The sequence below is a fragment of the Pocillopora verrucosa genome, chromosome 5 (genome assembly GCF_036669915.1).
Source record: "Pocillopora verrucosa isolate sample1 chromosome 5, ASM3666991v2, whole genome shotgun sequence".
NCBI classification, from domain to species: domain Eukaryota; kingdom Metazoa; phylum Cnidaria; class Anthozoa; order Scleractinia; family Pocilloporidae; genus Pocillopora; species Pocillopora verrucosa.
The window spans coordinates 19,698,745-19,718,253 of NC_089316.1; the positions used below are offsets into that span (position 1 = coordinate 19,698,745).

General features: G+C 37.3%; 2 protein-coding genes and 1 long non-coding RNA gene across 8 annotated transcripts in view; 2 read left to right on the plus strand and 1 right to left on the minus strand.

Moving 5' to 3' along the window:
• Positions 1–452: 452 nt before the first annotated feature.
• Positions 453–6,158, minus strand: LOC131787561 (uncharacterized). Of its 6 annotated transcripts, XR_010717633.1 has the most exons (11): positions 5,608–6,158; positions 5,082–5,184; positions 4,630–4,850; positions 4,403–4,534; positions 3,955–4,125; positions 3,000–3,139; positions 2,431–2,514; positions 2,125–2,305; positions 1,110–1,980; positions 896–961; positions 507–535 (listed from the first exon to the last, which is right to left on the minus strand). XR_010717633.1 is itself a non-coding variant. In XM_066167590.1 (8 exons), exons 1-8 carry the CDS (start codon positions 6,121–6,123, stop codon positions 2,266–2,268), a joined length of 1,407 nt encoding a protein of 468 aa, XP_066023687.1. In that variant the 5' UTR covers positions 6,124–6,158; the 3' UTR covers positions 1,997–2,265. The 6 variants fall into 6 exon arrangements, 2 of the variants coding, with proteins under 2 accessions (XP_066023687.1, XP_066023688.1); XR_010717632.1 differs by having other exon boundaries at positions 453–535; positions 896–1,980; XR_010717634.1 differs by lacking the exon at positions 2,125–2,305 and adding an exon at positions 2,622–2,733 and having other exon boundaries at positions 453–535; positions 896–1,980.
• A 44-nt stretch (positions 6,159–6,202) lies between these two features.
• Positions 6,203–10,827, plus strand: LOC131787562 (uncharacterized). Its single transcript, XR_010717684.1, has 3 exons — positions 6,203–6,415; positions 8,467–8,554; positions 10,450–10,827. It is a non-coding gene; the product is annotated as an uncharacterized lncRNA (long non-coding RNA).
• A 7,939-nt stretch (positions 10,828–18,766) lies between these two features.
• The window catches only part of LOC131783292 (nucleolar protein 58-like), a 6,181-nt gene continuing 5,438 nt past the window's right edge, over positions 18,767–19,509 (plus strand). The window contains exon 1 of the mRNA XM_066166478.1: positions 18,767–18,994. Coding sequence (XP_066022575.1) covers positions 18,767–18,994 — 228 coding nt within the window. The remainder of the gene's footprint in view (positions 18,995–19,509) is intronic.

The following is a 19,509-nucleotide window of genomic DNA, read 5'->3' on the forward strand; positions in this document are numbered from 1 at the left end:
TTAAACAATAGGGAACAGCAGACTGCGGTTGGATGTCATCGTTTAGTACACGCCACAGTGGACTGTCGATGCTCAGCGCGTCTTCAACCGCAATTGTGGAGGGGTATTTACAACCCACCGTGTCAACGTTTTGTCTTGTGTACTCCTTGACCAGCTGTTTAATGGCTCCCGTTGCCTTTGTAATTTGCGTACAAAGCCGTTTTGCAATGGCTTGTCAATCTAAAGAATTAACACAACATGAGTCAAAATGATACCCCAGAAAGCCTAGGTTATAATCATTTCAATACGATGTGTTGGTTAGCTGTAATCGGGCTTTTATCGATGACTGTTAGCACTGGAACATATCAATGCAATACCTGCATATTTCTTCATCAGTTGTAAGAGAAACCACCTTTCTGAGCACTTGACATGCATGGATAATAGCAAGTCTCCTCGACGCATGTCTTGCAAATCGCGGAGGTATGCAATATACATGCTACTGTCAGGAGACCATCGGGGTTGGCCGCCCTCAAGGTTCTTTAGCTGTTGATCCAACCTATTACCAGCGTAAAGGAAAACAGTGGAGAAACCCAAAATTTGGTTGAAATTATAAGTTTGGATTTGCATTACTTTGAAGTGCGATTGGCAATCAAAACTTGCCCTGAGAACCCAGTAAAATACCAATAACGACTTCCACGCGTAATGACATGGAATTTTCCATAATTCTGATTGCCCGACTGCCTGATTGTCTGTTTACTTGTATGATAAGCTATTTCTAGATTTTGTGGCTGGTAATCAGTTCTTTGCTTTGTTTTGGCGGACCTCATTTGAAAATCGTTTTAATATCCTTACGTAAAGATCATTTAGTTCCCAGATTAGGGGAATAAATTGCAGGATCAAAAATATGGTTTCATACCTGTCAAGCTGATCGGTCAGTACTTTCCAAGTTTCAGATGCCGGGGAACATTTTTGCAGGTTTGTTCTGTTAATGAACAGTTTGAAAATTCAGAAGACAAGCATCAGGGAAAGTCAGGAGAAATGACAGAAAGTGATGGACCAAAAGTGACACATTTCCTGTAAAATTTGGGGTAAACATTGTATGAAAACCAGATCCCCATGCTACTTCATACCTTACACAGAAAAACTGCCTCAACTTGTCCGGGTAATCATCTGGTGATGAACCTCCAAGTAGGAAACGTAAAATCATAAACGAACTTGTAACTGTTTAACTAACTTGCGTGTACCTATCTGAACTTCAGTTGTGGTACTCTAATTTCCTCTTAAGCACTTCAAAACATTTATCACTCTGTAATCAAAAGGGGGACAAAGTACAATAGAAACCATTCATTTGTCATGATTATTATTGGTCGTTAAAGGTGAACCATTCCAAATAAGTTCCTCTCAATGAATAGGCGAAATTTGTAAGTACTGGGTTTTCCTGTACTGGCCGCTTTGTTAGCCGTAGATTTCTCCATAATGCTCCACTCTGAGACGCCGGATACGTCCACCTTAATACCTTGGTAATAGTAAAATGGGGCTGTATCATCATCTAGACATACCTATGTATCTAACAAAGTTACATTTATCGAAGTTTCATTTTCTAGTATTCCGCAATACCCAAATGCCAATTCGCTAATGAAAGGAAAGAATATACAATTGATTGTATCAAAATAGTGCACCACTTAAGCTGAAGTTATTTGAATGAAGTTGGTCCATGGAGTATGAAAACATACCATGTGGTTTCTTTACAAAAGTTCTTAAGGAACGTTAACCGTACATGTATTTACGACATAAAGCTCACAACAGGACGCACATGCAATGAAGTCTAATTCTTTTTAACACGTAAAGGAACAATGTAATTAGTTGAAGGGAAAAATAAAGAAAGTAACGAAATCAAATCCCTACCTGTCTCATTCAACTTCTCAAGAAGCAAATTGAGTTGCTCTTCAGTTTTTTTCTCCGTTTCCACTGCTTTCTTTAAATGGTCACAAAGTCGTTCTCCTAAATTTTTGGGAATAACGAAACATGGTGAAAAACAGCAAGATAACGATTGAGTTTACGAAAACATATCCCAAATCGTTTATAATATGATTTACTATGGTGATAACTGTATTTGTAAAACGTGAAGATTAACAGCTAAATTACCAAGGTTCAAAATTGACTTTTTAGCGTAATGCATCAAGAAGTCAGTTAATGTATCAACTCAGTGGGCTGGAGTCATTTCCTTCGTTACTTTTGCTGTTGGCCTCAAGTAAGACCACAGTCTCTCCATCACCTCGCCATCACTCATCCCGAACCCTTCCGGCCGTCTTCCACTGTAGTTGACCTGGTGTTACAAAAGACCAAACAAAGCTTCATGAAAGCAATAACTGTTTTAGAGTAAGCATGCATGTGTTTTTCAATACCTTTCAACTCCTCAAAAGTGTTCAAAAGGAAAATATTTCAAAATACCTGACAAGAGACTTTGTGTCCATAGCAGTGAAATGCAGGTATCGCAAAAGTAACATTTTCAAGCAATGTTTCCTGGTGCGTATTCTACAGAGAAGATAAATTAAAAACAACAGGGCATCATTTAACAAGCAAAAATGCCAGAGTACCATGACCACAACTTAATTCAAATAAAACCGCTAAAAAAATCTTACTCTCAAATGTGTATCCAGCACACATGCAATATCATAGAAGAAGTGAATGTTGATAGCTTAATCTTGCACATGATTTTTAATCCATTTTAGCAAATACACAGCATTTCCAATCCTGTTTAATAAAAATATAATCATTATTAGCCACAATGTCCATGCAGTAATTTATTTGTTCCCTAGTTTCATTGAGTACCCTAATAGAAATGGTGTATAAAACAGAGTTATGCTATACAGCAGTATGACTATCATATACAAATTCTTTCCTTAGGAACCTAAAAGTGACATGTCTCTTAATTTATGCATCCTACAAGGCACTCTGGTTACATATTTCTTAACAATAGCTGACCAATAATGTACAGATTTCCTTTTGCATGTACATACTCTTCTCCTCTCTTTAAGCTGAAAAACTTCAGTGGCACTTCGTGCTTGCAGCCTCCACCAAAGAGGGCTGTCTCATCGAGCTTTGTGGATTTGTTTTTGGAATGGAGATTGGAACCAGCTTGAAACTGATTACACTGCTCCTACAACAGAAAACATTTAACTCTTAATCTTCAACTTCCTTTCTACCTTTTCTTGAGATGTCATTTAAAGCATAAGTATCAAAGATAAAAACAGAACAGGAATTAAGATCTATGTAGCATTCATGTACGTGTAGCATTCAAAGTAGATATGGGTTGTTGGAGGTGAACCCTCACATTAGAAATTAAACATTACATTATGGGAAAGGTGGCAAGGAAAATATTGGCAGAAAATAATAATCATTCATCAATGTCTCATAAAAATTTAAAAAATGGGACAACCAAATAAATTTACTGCTTAATAACAACCCATCCTCTTTCATTCAGGCTTGAGACCAGCAAGAGTGACAGTAGACATCCTTGGCAGAGTTAGTTGTGTAAGCAAATACAAAGATATTACCTTTAAAGACCATAAATCAATTACAAAAAAGAGGGAAAAAAACTGTATTTGAAAAAATAAATAAATAAAAAATAGAAAAAGATCAAGAAAAAGAGGAGGCTGCAATAAAGATTATGTACTTGTTCTTGAAGCTGACAATTCACACAGTTCTTGTAAATTAAGTTTACAGAACAAACTAACAATATGTTTGAGCTACATGTATTTTGGGCAGAATGTTACCAAAGTAATTAACCCTTCAAACTGTACCATATTTAAATTATTCAACACTAACATCATTATTACAAGTAACGAACATAATTGTTACTTTTGGTCTCTCATTGCAATGGTTGAGTAGTGGTATGAGTACTGATGGGTAACAAAAGGTTAGAGCAACGCAACAAAATACAAAGTAAGAGAAAAAGTCCTTTGGTTCACACACCATTGACTTACTGCTTGGCCTTTTGCTGTAATTAGCTAGAAATGCATCTACTTTTTCTTGGCTAATGAACAGTTCCTCTCCATGATTTGAGGACTTTCCACTAGTTCCAGCACTGCATTTGCGGACACATCCAAACAATGCATCAACAGAGATAAATAAACTTCCCTTCTCCTACAATCAGATGCCAAAATCTTATTAGAAATTTCATGTTAAAAATATTTTCTTACGCATAAATGAATGAAAAACAATGGAATAACTCATGCTAAGACCAGCTGCCATACAATGAGGACCACTAGGAAAAGAGAGAATCATAAAGATTCAAAACAATGTTTCTTGTCTAAATTATATCATGCATTATGCCAACACATATAGTGATAGTCATTTGAGATTTCTAAAGGTAAATGTTACCCACTTAGACATTTCATCTGAAGGATGACTTATCACAAACCTTAGGACATGCAGGACATTCATGATCATTCTCATAAGAAGGATTGAAATGCTTCAGGTTACTCAACATGCTAGACATATACCGGAACTCGCAGAAACAATCTCCAACAAGGAGCCAGTAGATGTCCTTAATCTAAAGGAAAACAAATAATTTATTTATTGTATAAATAAAGAAAATAAAAAGGAATTCATAAGCATAAGATAAAAAATTACTGAATGAATACTTACGTAAACCTTTGAAGCAGGTGGGACCAGCCACTGCAGTGCCTGACATATTGACCTTAAAGACACTCTACATTCTAAGAAAATGTATTGGAGCAAGGCCATAAATTCAAGGTCAAAGGCTACCTGGGGCTGTTTTGGAGTAAATGGCCAGAAACCATTCCTGACCAGCGTTATGGCTTCTGGTTCATGCTCGCAACATTTGATTTTGATGGGATTCTGCTGCCCTGTATAAAGACAAACACCATAGAGTGTCCATAGTCGTATTCCTTCATAATAATTGTTTATTAATTCCTGTCTGTGTTGAAAAAAACAATTAAGACACAAACAAAGACCTTCCTGGAAGAGGTAACCTAACTATTTAAATATAAGTATAAGTAAAAAGTAGCACTAATAATTGCAGACTGGCAACCTATCTCACAATATAGTTACATATTGCACAGCTGCTAGTTACTTACCATGCAAACCGACAGCTATAATGTCACGCACATATCCATGATCCATGTTGTGAGGTGTGGTCCATACACACTCACCAAACTGATATGGCACAAATCTTCCATCCTAAGAGCATAAAATATCCTACATGAATCAGGTGAATACAAATCACACACCATTTAAATCAGCCAACTCTTTCAAAATTGCCAAAAATAAACTTTACTTTGTTCTGAGTATAGAGCAAATTACATGTATGCTTGCAAGAAAAAATTATCCTTACTGCTTTCGCTTTTTCCTCTGTATAAAAATGGGTCAGGTCTCATTGACATAATACACATTGAAGTTGAGAAAAAACTACATCAAGTGAAGTAATTGAATAGAGGTGATATATGGAGTTGTAAGAAATGTGGATATCTCTGCAATTAAACCACAAGACAACGTACTTACAAATGAAATTGCCTAACGGCCAGAATACACAAGAAATCGGGTTTCACAACATAATTGAAAAGGTGACTGGAGGAGATTGTCCTCCATAAATCTTCAACTCACTTTCCAAACTTCCGGGTGGTGAAGTGATCTACCGCCTGCGTGAACTAAATTGATGTGATCTGCGCATAGGAATTGCCCTGGACTGCAGTGAAGGCATCTGCCGCACGCCTCTTCTTCGCAAAAAGGAATGACACACATCTGCCCCAAAGGCAAAGCCTGTCTGGTCAACAGCGCTGAGACGAGCTGCTCTCGCGCATTGAGCCAAGACAAAGCCAGCGTGGCTTTCCTCTCATGGTAAGCTTTTAACTTGCGCTTCAGTCTCACTTTTTTACTTTTAGATCTTTGGTTGGTTCTCAAACCATGATATTCGTCAATATGGGGAAGGTCTTCTTGGTCTGGAGAAAAACCGCCGCACGTGTTTAGAGAAGATCCGGCGACTACAGACGTTGTATCAGTTAATTGCTGGGCGGCATATCGAACTGGAACACTAAACTTCGACTTTCTTATAGCTTTTCCTCCTTTAAAAGTAACTACATTCAAACTTTTTTTCGACCTAAAATCGCGTTTAGGAGGCATAATGATATCCAAAGCTTTTCCAAAGCCGCGTTTCATGGGTTCGCAGGCTATGGCACCAGGCCTTGAGTCCTTTCAGGTCTCGATAGGTAAATAGGCCCTACTTTGACCGCTTGTATGCGTTAATTTGATTCTAATTAAATCCGCATGTAAGCGGTTAATTATGAGCGAATCGGGTACTTAAAGATGGCGGATAAGGCCAAACGAAGATTTACCTGAAATAATGAGCTTAATGGGAAAAGATTACAGAAGAATCTCGGGCTTAGCGAAGCCTCTTGTGGAATGCAAAACAGAGGTGAGAGTTTACTAGGCACATTGTGTTCACTACGCCTAAGTCGTACGAGTAGTTAACGCAAGTAAGTACGTTTTAACATAGTGAAGTTCAAGATTGCACAAGACTTGGCTATGAAATGCCGGTACATGTAGCTGCAAGGGGTTGTGGCTACCGAATTTTCCGGTTTATACGCAGATTTCTTTTTCTTAGCATTGCTCGTATCAATTTAAACCGTGACGAATTACCTAATAGGAAAGTTATTTGAAACCTACCAAAAAAAGATGACATCGAAGGCACGTGAGGTTTGGTTAATTGTTTATTTTTAACTGAGCGTACCTAATGCTAAGGATTTACGTATATTTTTCTCCTCGGCAAAATAGCGATTACATGTAGTTGCTGCTTTAAATGAATTCTTCAGGACAAATTTATCATCGGGTTCTTTTTTATTATTTCTTGTCTTGTTTTGCTTTGTTTTGTTTCTATTTACCCTCCAGCATAATGCAACTTGTGATTAAATCAACCAAATGCAGAATATATTCTTTGTTTCCCCACTAAAATGAAACAAACAAAAGTTTAGTGAAAGTCTCATTTTTTTGATGACAGCTCAGCAAATGATCACAGTGTGATAAATGTGTGATAAAAGTGTCCCTAAAGATCAGCCACATGTCAGCTGTTAAAGCACAAAGGGAAGATTTGTTTGTTGCTGCACTTTGGGATCACAGAGAGTAACTTAACTGTTCAATAAGTGTCTTCTTCTGAATTTCAAATTTGGCAAAGGTTACAATTTTGCTCCCTAATGTGACTTACTCAAAGAATAAAAAAGGAAACTATAAGAAATAAATTAAAAGCACTGTTGCTGCAAAAAATCACGTTTGACATAATTTATTTAAAATTTATAGATTTTTTCTATCCATTTCATTTTCATTAAGCCTTCATCAATTTTCTAATAAGCTGAGAGGTTTATATTATGAATTATATTCAGCTACCCTCTATTTATACCAAATGGAGGCTGTTATGTTTATTATCCCTCAATATTTTTCAACATGCGGGAAAATTGTTTATGAACAGCCTACTGTTGATGGTGTGGGAGGTTTACTTTTCAGTGTCCTCTGAAATGATTTTATGAACAAAAGATACATGTTCCTTCTTCTATAACAACCACACAATTAATGCTCTTCACCTTTAATTAACCTTTTAACTCCTTAAGTGACCAAGACAGAATTTCTCCTTAGAATATTAATACATTATCAAGCAGACAAGTGATGAGAGTAAAGAAGAATATTAATTAGGGGATTATTAGTTGATCCAAAAACAAATTCTCCAAACTAACATCACAAGAACTGTATGGGAGAGAGTACAGAGAATTACTAATGAGATATTGGGAGTTTTAAACACAGAGTTTTCCATATTGGACGTAAGGTTGGAAAATTAGGGAATATCACTTCAGGTACAGTGTTGGATATCACCCATTTTTCTGTCATGTAATGGGTTTAGACTGGTTGCCTACTAGCAAATAAATTTGTTGGATTATAATGGAATTTATTGATCATGAGTAATTTATTGTAAAAGTGAGGTTGCTGATGTATTTTTAGTATAATGTGTGATGTTGTGATTAAAATATGAAAAAAGAAGGGGAAAAAAACAGAGATAAACAAAGACAGAAACCAACTTAGGCCACTGCAAAATACAAGAAACCAAATTGCTGTTTTTGCCTCTGATTGGTTGATTAGATAGTGCTAATATTTTAGCCAATCACAGACCAGTCATGGAAAAGCTTAGTTCCAATTTTAGATTGTTTTAGGCCAATTAAATTTATAGATAGCACTGTGTATGATGAATAAAAAGATCATTACGGTGTTCAAATCTGTTCAAAATTGTCTCCTCTTAGCCAACCATCTGAAATCTTGACCCTTTTACTTTCAAGATCCAAGAGTTGACTCACTCAATTGAAAACCTTACACAGTTTGTTTTAAGTATTGAGAATATGCCTGAGATTGTGTTAATGCTCAACCAAAAGGTTCTTGTAAGATATCTTATTTTCTTAATGATTATATTTTTATTCATCTTTTCAGGCCCTTTTTTATGGAAGCTGTGTGTCCCAGAACGACAACATAACCAAGCATGCCTGTGATAAGGAGTTTCAAGCACTTAAAGCCTGCAGTAAGTTTTCTGGGAGACTGGTCAGGGTCTCTTTTCTTTCTGTGTTTAATTAGCTTGGATATCATGTTAGATTTTAAACCACAAACTTCAGTTATCATGACAAGATAGTCATTTGAAGATGAGCACAAAAGTGTCCTTTCAGGGAATGGTGTGATGAAAATAGAAAGGTTTGGCTTTTTTGTGCAGCACTTTCTTTGTTAGAAATGTCCATAGTTTCTTTCAGCCAGTAATTTGTTAAACACAAGGAGTTGATGACTGGCTTCAAGGGATAAAGTTAGTTTTCTTTTTCCAAGGCTCTCAAATGTTCCTTGAACTGGAGCCAAAGGCAACAATTAGGGTCAAATGAAAAATGGCTTTGGGTTGGGAGGTATAAAATTGTGATTTTAAATAATTGCAAAAGTATTTGGAGTACTTACATACTTAAACATGTACTCTCAAACTAACTCTTACACTCTCAAATGAGTCAGCTTTAGTCAGAATTAATCAGATTCATCCTTTCATCAGTGGGTACTGTCCTACAGTGAAAGAGGGATGAGGTTTATTTTTTCATTGTCAAATTGTTGGTGTCATTTTTCGTTAATTTCGCTCTGATTTTAATTAACAGTCATCAACAAAAATTAGGGACTCAAGATAAATAAGAGACTACAGCTGTAACAATATTGCGTGACATTGTCACGACCTCGTGGTCCACTGACCACATCGGTTTTCTTTTATTAAATATATATCTTGTTGGTCCGACATCTTGGTTTTGTGTTCTCTTCTACATTGCCCGTTCTGGCTTGTTACAACAGCAAGTCACTTAGACATAGGAATGCTGTGCTTTTTCTACTTAAATTTAAATACTTCTTACTTAAAATAATGTAATAATAATCATTAGATACTGAAACAAAATGTTTCATTCCTGATTAGTTTATTGTGAATGAATTGAAAAGTTAGTTATTGAGTGCAATACACTGACTTGAAATTAAAACTTTTAAAGATAACTTAACAACACTAAACTCTTTAGTAGTTTAAAGAAAACATTTAAATTTGATGTGTCCATCACTATCTACATTTTAATGAATGATCAAATCAAAAAATATAATTATCTTAAGGCATTTTCCAATAGGTTGAAAATGTTTTTTTAGAAATGTGCACCAGGAAATTGGACAAAGAGTAGTATTTGTATGAGGTTTTGTTTAGAACATATCATGCATAAAAGCATATCAAACAGCTCTGACATTTCATAATTTATAGTGACTCTTTATATGTTTTGAAAGTTTTTCAAGCTGTTCTCCAATGGCTAGTTCATTTAACAAAACTTTCTAAACATCACTGATGCCTTTGAATTAAGAGATGTACTTGACCTCATGTAACTGTTATGCTGTCACGTACATTTCCCATATGCTCCCCTGTGCTCACATGTGTCAAATCTTGCAAGAACACACTGTTAGCTGAGGAAATCATAGAAGCACAATGATATTTTTTAATCCTTAATCTATACACATGCATTCCCTATTGTCTGTTTTTAACCCTTTACACTCTAACATCAATATATATGCATATTCTCCATACTTTTCTCTGTGTTCTGATAAGGAGAATTTACTCAACAGTCAAAAGCTTTTTTTTTTTTGACAAGGAGAATTTGCTCAACAATCAAGGTATTTTTTGTCAGTGGTTTAATTTAATGGATGACATTTGCAAGGCAAAACTAGTTTGTAGTCACTATCTGGGGTTTTAGGATTGGACAAAGGTAATAATCAAATTTTAGAAAAACTGGTGTGCCTGGCCTTTTTGTTTACCTTATGAGAAGATGTTAGTAAAATAGGGATTCTTTTTAAATATTATCATGTAATATTTTATTTTTTTATCTCTCTTAAGTTTTCTCATTGTTTGATGATGCATTTTTGTTCCAGGCAAAGAAAATTGAAGTGTAGAGACTTGAAAAGAGAGAACAACTGCACCTATTGCAGGAAAGTTCTGAAACAGGACGTCACAGGCAACCTACTCACTTTTTGCGTGGGGTAACAATATTATAAGAGGAGACATTTAGGCTTGTGAAAACTGATAAAAAGAATGTCTCTGTCGGTAAATATATAAATACGGTAAACTGCTGCTTATAAGTGCCCTCTCCTCCCCCCTCCCCCCCTCCCCCTTCCATTTATAAGTCCTCGGTTAAAGGCTCATCTAACTTTAAACAAAACAAAACAAAAAGCATCAAATTATAAGCTCCCCCCGATATAAGCCCTGTTCTAGCTTTTCTTGTTTCTACAATACCAAAGTAGGAGAAGCCTCAGTGCTGTGACTTGGACATAGAAATTTTAATGATAGAAGAGCAAAGATGAACTTTTGAGAGAAAAGTCTGTTTTCTCAGTTTTGCTACGTACCAGTTTTCTTCATGTTGCCAGTTTTTATTGTGCCAAATGTATTGAAACTAATTTGATTTATTATGACGTTTTGAATCTTAATGAAAAACGAGTAAATAAAAAAAGTATTTTGATCAGCACTGCACTAGCCTTTTCTATTCCGGTTACACGTCCCCACGGCTATAGGTCCCTCTGTTAATAAGCCCTCCTAAAACCCTTACGAAGTTGTATAACCCCTGAGCTTATAATCGGCAGGTTTGTTTTTGTTGTGGAACTTTAAGGATTTGCCTCAGAAGGAATGGTGCTATTCTTAACTAAAAATTTTGATTCCGTTTTGATTGACGTATAAAATCGAATAGAGACGTCGGCGAGTTGGTCTTCAATCTAGTACAACTTATTAGAAGTTGAACATATAGAAAAGTGAATATCTTTAGTCAAAAAACAATTTTGTTTTTTTTGTATAAGGATTTCATGGCGAATAAAGCGAGGTAAACATCGCCAATTACTATAGAAGCTTCAGTCGCGAACGAGTTAAATTCTCAACGTTTCCTCTGGTAACTTAAGATCGGGTCACACAATGCGTGACGGTTTCATGAATCAATCGCTTGCTTTTCCTCATGACGTAAGCTCGGGACGCCTGTGCGTAAAGATATTTACACAATTGCTGAGGCGCATTCTGCCAGCATGGGTTAACTGTGCCTACATTGCTTATTTCTTCTTCTTTTTCTTCCGAGTCAGTTCTCAGGTCGCCGTTAAAATTAATATTCATGTCTAATCCATATCGGGGTGTTTTTTAAAATAATTGCAAGTGTCAGTTTCCTTTGAAGCCTACAAACAAAATGAGTTGCTTTCAAATTCGTGTTGTGGAGGTCCCTGACTGCATAGCAAAAATTCGAATAGCCTCCCTTTGTTAAAAATGGTTGTTCGGTTGGCTGATGAAGCTTATTTTCCTCGTGTGACAGGCATGTCACGTCGGCGAAGGATAAATTAACGCGCGCAAAATAATGCAAAGGTTTGATAGCGGAAATTTGTTTCCCTTTTTTTTTTTAATTGGTTTAGCTGGCCAAGAATAAAGACAACGACTTTTTCAGTATTAATTTCCTAAAGAACAACACAGGTTACGTTTTTCAGCTAATTGTTGTACGCGTGACTTAAACGCATAACGCGATTAAAATTATTGTCTTAGCTCTGAATTTATTTACAACAACGCTCAACAGCAGCTGTAAAAACCTTTACTTTTCTGTGTATTTATTCTCTGCTGCTTATGTGGATAAATGCGATCAGGCTCTGAAAGTGTAAAGGGACAATCAATATTCAGGTACTTAATGTAATAGCCTTAACCCTTAGTAGTCAATTATTTTATCCTTCTTGCAGCAAAATTGTTAATTTAAAGACGGTGAGCAATTTTTTCGGTGTATCGCAAAATAACTTCATTTGCGGTACATATGTCGATTCTGTTGATGAATACGTGTTTGCTTTGCGCTCTAATGGAATATTTATTCTTCACTATTTATCTCTGGAACGTATAGTCTGTTATTCGATCCATCTAGTTTCTTTAGGTTGTGTGATATCACCGAAAAATGAACTGTACAATGAACTTTCTTAGTGCTGTCAAATCAAGGAAAACATAGCACTTCGGTAAAACTGATCAAAATTAATTTTCTCTCTATAAACATTACTACAATGTCGTGTAAACTGCTGACGAGAATCAAAAACAATCAACTTGTTAAAATGTCCAAATGCTTAGTGGTAAGATCTTTGGATTTCAGATGGAAAAATCTGCATGGGAGCATCCACTTTGAATTGTTGTTTTACATTTAATATAAAACAACAACAAAAAAGAGGAAAAATTGGCGATTAGTTCGTAAAACCAAAAATTTGAAAGTCAAATGAAAACTGAGTTGGAGACAAGAAGCAGTCAGCTTGTGGATGGCGCGGGTTCTAAAAATTACTAATATTCCATTTTTTTTTCTCGTCGACATGAGCCTTTCTTTCCTCAGCATCAATGAAAAAAATAGAAAAAAGAAAAACATACTTTGTCCACATGCTCTTTAGGAAGACGTAATAACTACTAGAGTTTCAATAACTTTTAGTCTATAAATAACTTCCCTAGTCTATAACTGTTTACTTCCAAACAATAAACTCTTAATTCTCTAAACCATACCAGAGCTTTCTCAGGAAAGAGGGTAGTGGGAAAAACGCGATTCATCAAATCCCTTGTTCCTTTTTCAACGAGTGATGATAAGAATGCTCGTCCTCTGGTTAGGTATTAAAAATAGGTCCGCAATGCGTACATGTGTGGCTCACGAAATTTAGCTGCTTTTTGTCTCATTGGGTTTCAATTAGAAGAGCCAATATCTGATTACCATTAGATAGTTTTCAATATTAATCCTGTTCATTAATAACACAAGATAACTAGCATACAAAAGTCCCGAAATGTTCATTCTGAAGATGAGTTATTGGCCAAACTTTGGTTTGGAGGTCTCATTTTGACAACAAATGTTGCACATGTAACCCGAGGATTTTAGGAACTGAAAAAACATCAGCATAATCTTCCATAATGATCTGAGAGATTCAGTCACGATTATGTTTACGTAACAAAGTGGAATTGACTTCTGAAGTTTGTTGGTTGCTTGTCTTTTCCAAGGCAAGTGATGTGAAATAAACTCTAGGGAAGAATTTCATATGAATATTTTTGACATTTTGTGTACCAGTACACAAGGAAAAAACTTTTTAGAAGGGCAGGGACATTCGGGAAATGATGTAATCTAAACTAGAAGTTATTGGGAGCTTGTTTGGTTTGAATGCGTGACTAATTTTAGACAATATATACATGTAAAGTAACACGATGCTGAGTGTAGGTTTCTTTTGTCCATTAGGGTATAAAGTTCAACTTTCAGTTGGTTGAGAGCAAAACGTTTACTACAATTATTGTATTTAGGTTTTGTGGGACTGTATTTTCAATAAAGAATACAGAAAAATTCAGTTGAGGTAGGTAGATATGAGGTTGCAAATGGAAGAGTCTAGCGAAAAAAGATAGGTGCATTACAAGATCAGAACACAAGCAATGTATCATATGTTGAGTTAAGTACTCAACATAAGTAGCTATTTCAGTTAACATTAAAGCACTAGGCTCCTATTCATATCTTAATAAAAGCGAAACCACTTTGTTACTGAATTCCAATAGATTACTCCCCAAAGTTTGGAATCAATCACAATAGACATTTAGCACCATGTTAATGACAAACTGCAGTTTCAGGTTAGGCGTTAGACATTTGTGACTTTTATTGGTTTAGTTATGTAAACATTCAAGTATAATTTCATTTAAAGGGGCCGTCAAATCGAATTGCCAGACAACAGCAGTGTCTGATTTTCTAATGGCAACAAAAAAGTCCTATTTTCACTCACTGGCTAAAAATTGTTTATTCTATTTGTATTCAATGACATGTAATGCCATGGGGTGGCAGGATATTCTGCAGTTTAACCAAAATTTTATCTTAGCATTTACTAAAAAGACTGGTTGAGTAATTTTCTCACTGAACATGTGGCATAAACAGAAGTTCAGGATAAAAAACATTCCAGTAAATGACTTACGTGAAATGTGATCGCATAGAGAGTCAATAATGACTCCCAAGTTTCAATGTGAAATGTTGGCCTGTGAGAGCACAACTCCACGCTGTAATCCATTTAGAAGACAAGCCGAATGTAGGAAAGCCGGCGTTTCAGTTAGAGACTTTTACTTCCTTTTCATATGTTGTGTTTGGTTTCTTTTATTTCTGAAAGGCAAATGTTCAATTTTTGGACTCTCGTGAACATTTTGCAAATCAAGTTCATTATCTCTGACAAAGACACCTTTAATTTCAAAAGGAACAACCCCTATTTGTAAGCAGGAAATTTTCAAATATGACACAAGGTTTTCAATTCCTTCAATGGTAAGCAAAGTACATTTCCCCAAATGAGTGGGGCATCCCATACAAATCCCTGGAATGAGCATCAAAAATTTTAAAGCTTTGTTCTGAATTGTTAATCACTGCAACAGTATTAATTCCAATCGTTAAAAAACAACAATTGTAGTTAAGTTGATAATTTGAAAACACTTGTGAGAGAATTTTGAAGAGACATGTGTGGCCCATTATTTGATGCCTTGAACAAACTTCCTGTCAATGACCCACTATATTCTAATGTGTATACTTTATCGTAAATTGAAACAATGCATGGAACATCAGTTGAAAGTAAATAATCATTTGTCTAGACAGAACATCTTATAGAAGTATAAAAATCATTTCCAATGATAAGAATATTATTCAGAGTGGAAGAAGTCCACAAATTGATATCTTCTATGTGATTATAAATAATAGCAGTAAGTGACATTGCTACACATTGTTTACCAGTATTTTCACCAAAAATTGCTTCATTTCCTTGACTGTAGTCAGCACATATTGTTCTTGTTGGATCGATCGGATCGTGCCATAATGTGGCTGCACACGTTGTGTAAGCCACACAAAAATGTCTCCGTCTTTGTATTTTTGTTGAAGTCGATTTTAAAGGTTAAAAAGGTTGCGAGACTGACGGCTTGTAACATCACTGTTAGATCACGTGAACCTCCTTATTTGTTTTATCAAAATGTACCTGTTTGTGATCGCAAAAGAGCACGAGCCACGCCCAAACTGATTTCCGTTGGTGCAAAATTTTGAATTACAGTGGCAAAGTCAAAGTGTGAGATTGAAGACTGCAATTAAACTGCACAGCTTCTATCGTTGTCCGTGCTTCCTTAAACAAACTCAAAACACTTTGATCCCTCGTTAATTCGACAGAAATAATTAGTGATCATCACCAAAACAGGCAAGACTCAACAATATGAATTTAGAGGAAGTAATCGGTTGTTTCTTGTGAATTGAGACTGGTAACAGCAGTCCCAATGGATGCAGTTTACAACATGTGCTTAGAGATTTTGACTTAACACTTTTGGAATTACTCAAATCCGTAATCATCATCTTGTACGTGCCCTTTGGTGAAAATTATATTAAATTTTTCGGTTAACGGGCACAAAGCCAAAGGGACATTTTATGTGCTAACAAATTCCTTCCTGGCTTTTTTCCTTTTCGGATTTTGCTTTTTTCTAGTATAACTTTTAGTGCAATTAAGCAAAGTAATTTGATATTTAACATAGAAAACGAGATACTTCATATAAGTAAAGAGTACAAACCTTTTAATACATTCCCCCAAAGAATAGGATCATGGTATGTCATACGCTTGAGCTTAACATTCTGAGAATTAACAAACACCATTATGAGGTTGATAATTTGAAGGAAACTGTCCAATGAGTTACATCTATTAACTATCCTATTACAGAAAGTTTTTTGATTAGTAAAAGAACGCTTCACAGAAGGCACAGTCGTCTGGTAATTTGTTATATAGCAAAATGAAGAAATTAGAGGTGGCGATGGAGAAACAAATCGAAAATTTTGGAAACCTACTTGAAAGCGCGTAAGAGCGCAAAATACTACAAAACCAAAATGTCATGCCGGTACATTGCCCTCCGTCAGGCTCTGTAGCGGTGGTTGTCGGTAAACACGTGCACGAGTGGAAGACATTCCATTGCTACCTTCTAATGTCATAGATTTCGTGATGTTGTCCACTCAGATGGTCCTTATGTTTTTTCGGTTAGCTGGTGAAGCTTATTTTCCCCGTGTGACAGGCATGTCACGTCGGCAAGGGATAAATTAATGCGCGAAAATTAATGTAAAGGTTTGATGGTGGAAATTTGTTTGCCTCTTTTTTATAAATTGTTCTAGCTAGCGAAGAGTTAAGACCTCAACTTTTTCAGTATAAATTTCTACAGAATAACATTGTATCAAGACGGCCTCTCGAAGATACAGAGTAAAAGTGCGCAGAGTTCACAACAACATGCCACATATTTTTTAATGGTGAGCACGTGCTCTCGCTTCCTCTTACATACGGGAAATCAGTAACTGATGTAATACGTCACGCCACATGTCACATCCTCCCCAATATAAAATGGGTAGACAAACCAAAAAAAAAACGAAAAAACTGGAACATGCATGAGAAACCTTAAACAATAATAAACTGGAACATGGACACTATGTGCGAAAGTGTCTCAACTGGTAATAAATGTTCAATTTTGAACAACAAATAGAAGGTTCGGTGTTAAGCCTAACAGGCAATGTCCACAAGTTGCTTGTAGGTTGGTCACGCTACAAATTCCTTAAGGTATGAAGGTCTAGTGACCAGTCTTCCTGACTGGGTTCTAATCCCTGAGTCCAGCTCTTTGTAGGGTTCACTACATGGTAGCCTTTTAGTGCCTGATTCTTTGCGAAGTGAGGGCTCATCTGGCTCGTCAGGACAGCTTGACATTTGTGGTGGCTCAGTAAGGGTATCCTCAGGAGGCAATTTGCTGGTCCTTCTTCCATGGCCTAACATGTTGCTGTCTGGTATTTGCTTTGATTCACCACTAGTTGCTTCAGGGCGTGACTAATTAGTCTTCTTCATATGGGCTCTGTTGCGCCTATAGGAGATCCATCTGCTGTCTCAATTTCATATACTTTTCGTCAAGTCGGTCAACAACCACTTTTTAGGGCCCCTCTTTCCCATTCCTTTTGCCCCCAGTGGCAAACGGTTTCAGCCTCAAATTGTTCCTCCCTCATTCAATTCATGTAATCCATGGGCAATCAGTAATTGTAGTATCGAGCCTGCCTTTCTTTTGAACATCTTTCAGCTTCTCCTCTCTTCGTGACTAGAGGCAGGGTTCTTGGTTTCAGGAGAGAACCAGTTGTGGGAAGTAATGTCCTTGTCCTCCTATTCATAAGCCTCCTGAACTGGACTACTTCCGATTCCTTGAGATGGGATATTGCGCTCAGTCCAGTAGTCCCCAAGTAGAATTCATTGCCACCTTATAGCATTTCTACGGAGGAAGTTTTTTAAAGACTTCACGAGCAGCCTCTACTTTGCCGTTAGCCTTAACTATTGTAAGGAGAGTTGACCCTGTGCTCAATGTCCCTCTTCTTTTGTACGCTTTTGGAACTCTGCAGCTACAAATTGGGGGCTATTGTCACTAACAAGTGGACAGTTCCAGAATCTGTGTTATGTAGCCGGTCCAGCTCCCAATAACCACTATAGTAATCGACCGTTACCCCAGTAATAGTCTGGTTCAGGGTGAAGAGGTCCACATCAACTTTTCCCAAGGCCTCTGTTATGTCATGACTCATTAAGGTCCTCTTTCCATGAGACACTTCAAATAATCTGCAGGTCTCACAAGTTGATCCAGCGCTTGAGTTCAGAGTTCATACCAGGCCAGTACACACCCTCTCTCCCTCTCTCGCTCTCTTTCAACACAGCCTTCTACCCCAGCAGGCGACGCATGGATGTCTTTCTTTATCTCAGCTCTCAGCCCTTGAGGCACAACAAGGCGCTCCCCTTTGAACACCAGCCCATCCATAAATACTAAGTTTTCATCTCTCATGCTGTAGTAGGGGGTCAGCTGAGGTGGATATCTTTGACCGATCCCTCGGCCCATCCCTCATATGGTGTCCATAGCAGTCCGCAGGGTTTTCAATCCTTTGCAGTACTCGAGTTGGACTTTCTGTACCCTCTCTTATCGCATGGGTAGGATGGGACTTTATTGACAGACATCAAATTCACTGGGGGTTGATTGACCCATCATCGGTAGGAAATGACCTGTTCATCATACGTCCTGCCAGAAGTTGGTTATGGCCCAGGGGTGTACTGGACGTCCCATGTCGAAGGCCCAGCTTCCTGAGGAGCATACCTTGTAGGCGTTTTGTGGTGCCCTATCACGTGGTTTTTTGGCGATAGACTCTCGGGGCTTGTGGTCTATTTTGATGACAACATGACGCCCATAGATATACTGATGCCATTTCTGAAGTGCAAAGACAATTGCCAACATTTCTTTTTAGATGGTTGTATAGCGGGTTCTCTGGATCCGTTTAAGCTCTACTATCATAAGCACGGGGGCGACTTCCTCATCATAAGGACAAAACCAAGCCCTAGGCTACTGGCATCGCACTGTATTACAAGTTTCCCCCTTGTCTGGGCTGTAGTATGCAAGAACTGGAGCGTGAGTGACAATTTGCTTCACCTCATCGAAAGCTTTCTCTTCAGCATTTCCCCAGTACCATTCGACTCCCTGTCTGGGTCAATCTCCTACGTGGATCCCATGACTTTGGAAAGTCTTGGCAGGAATTTAGCAAGGTAGTTAACAGTGCCATTCAGTCCCCCTCCTCAAATTTTTTTCCTTGGTCCCCAGGCGTTTTCTAGTTTCAATATGGCTTCGACTTTGTTTGGGTCAGGGTTTCCAAGCCATTTGTGCAGTCAGCAGAATGTCCCCCATGAAAGCCCCTGTTGTACCCTCAGCACCACTTTGTGCCTGTTTGATCTGAACGGACTTCTGGCCGGCCAACGTTTCAATAGCAACGAGAGGTTCTTGTCATTATCTTGCCTGGCGTCCATCAAGAGTGTCACCCAATACCAATAAATCAAATGTCCGCTGCTCTGCAGGACACCCAAATTCCTTCTCAGCTTGAACCAGACGTTTCTCTGAATATTTCCGAGCTTACGGAAGTCCAAAGGATA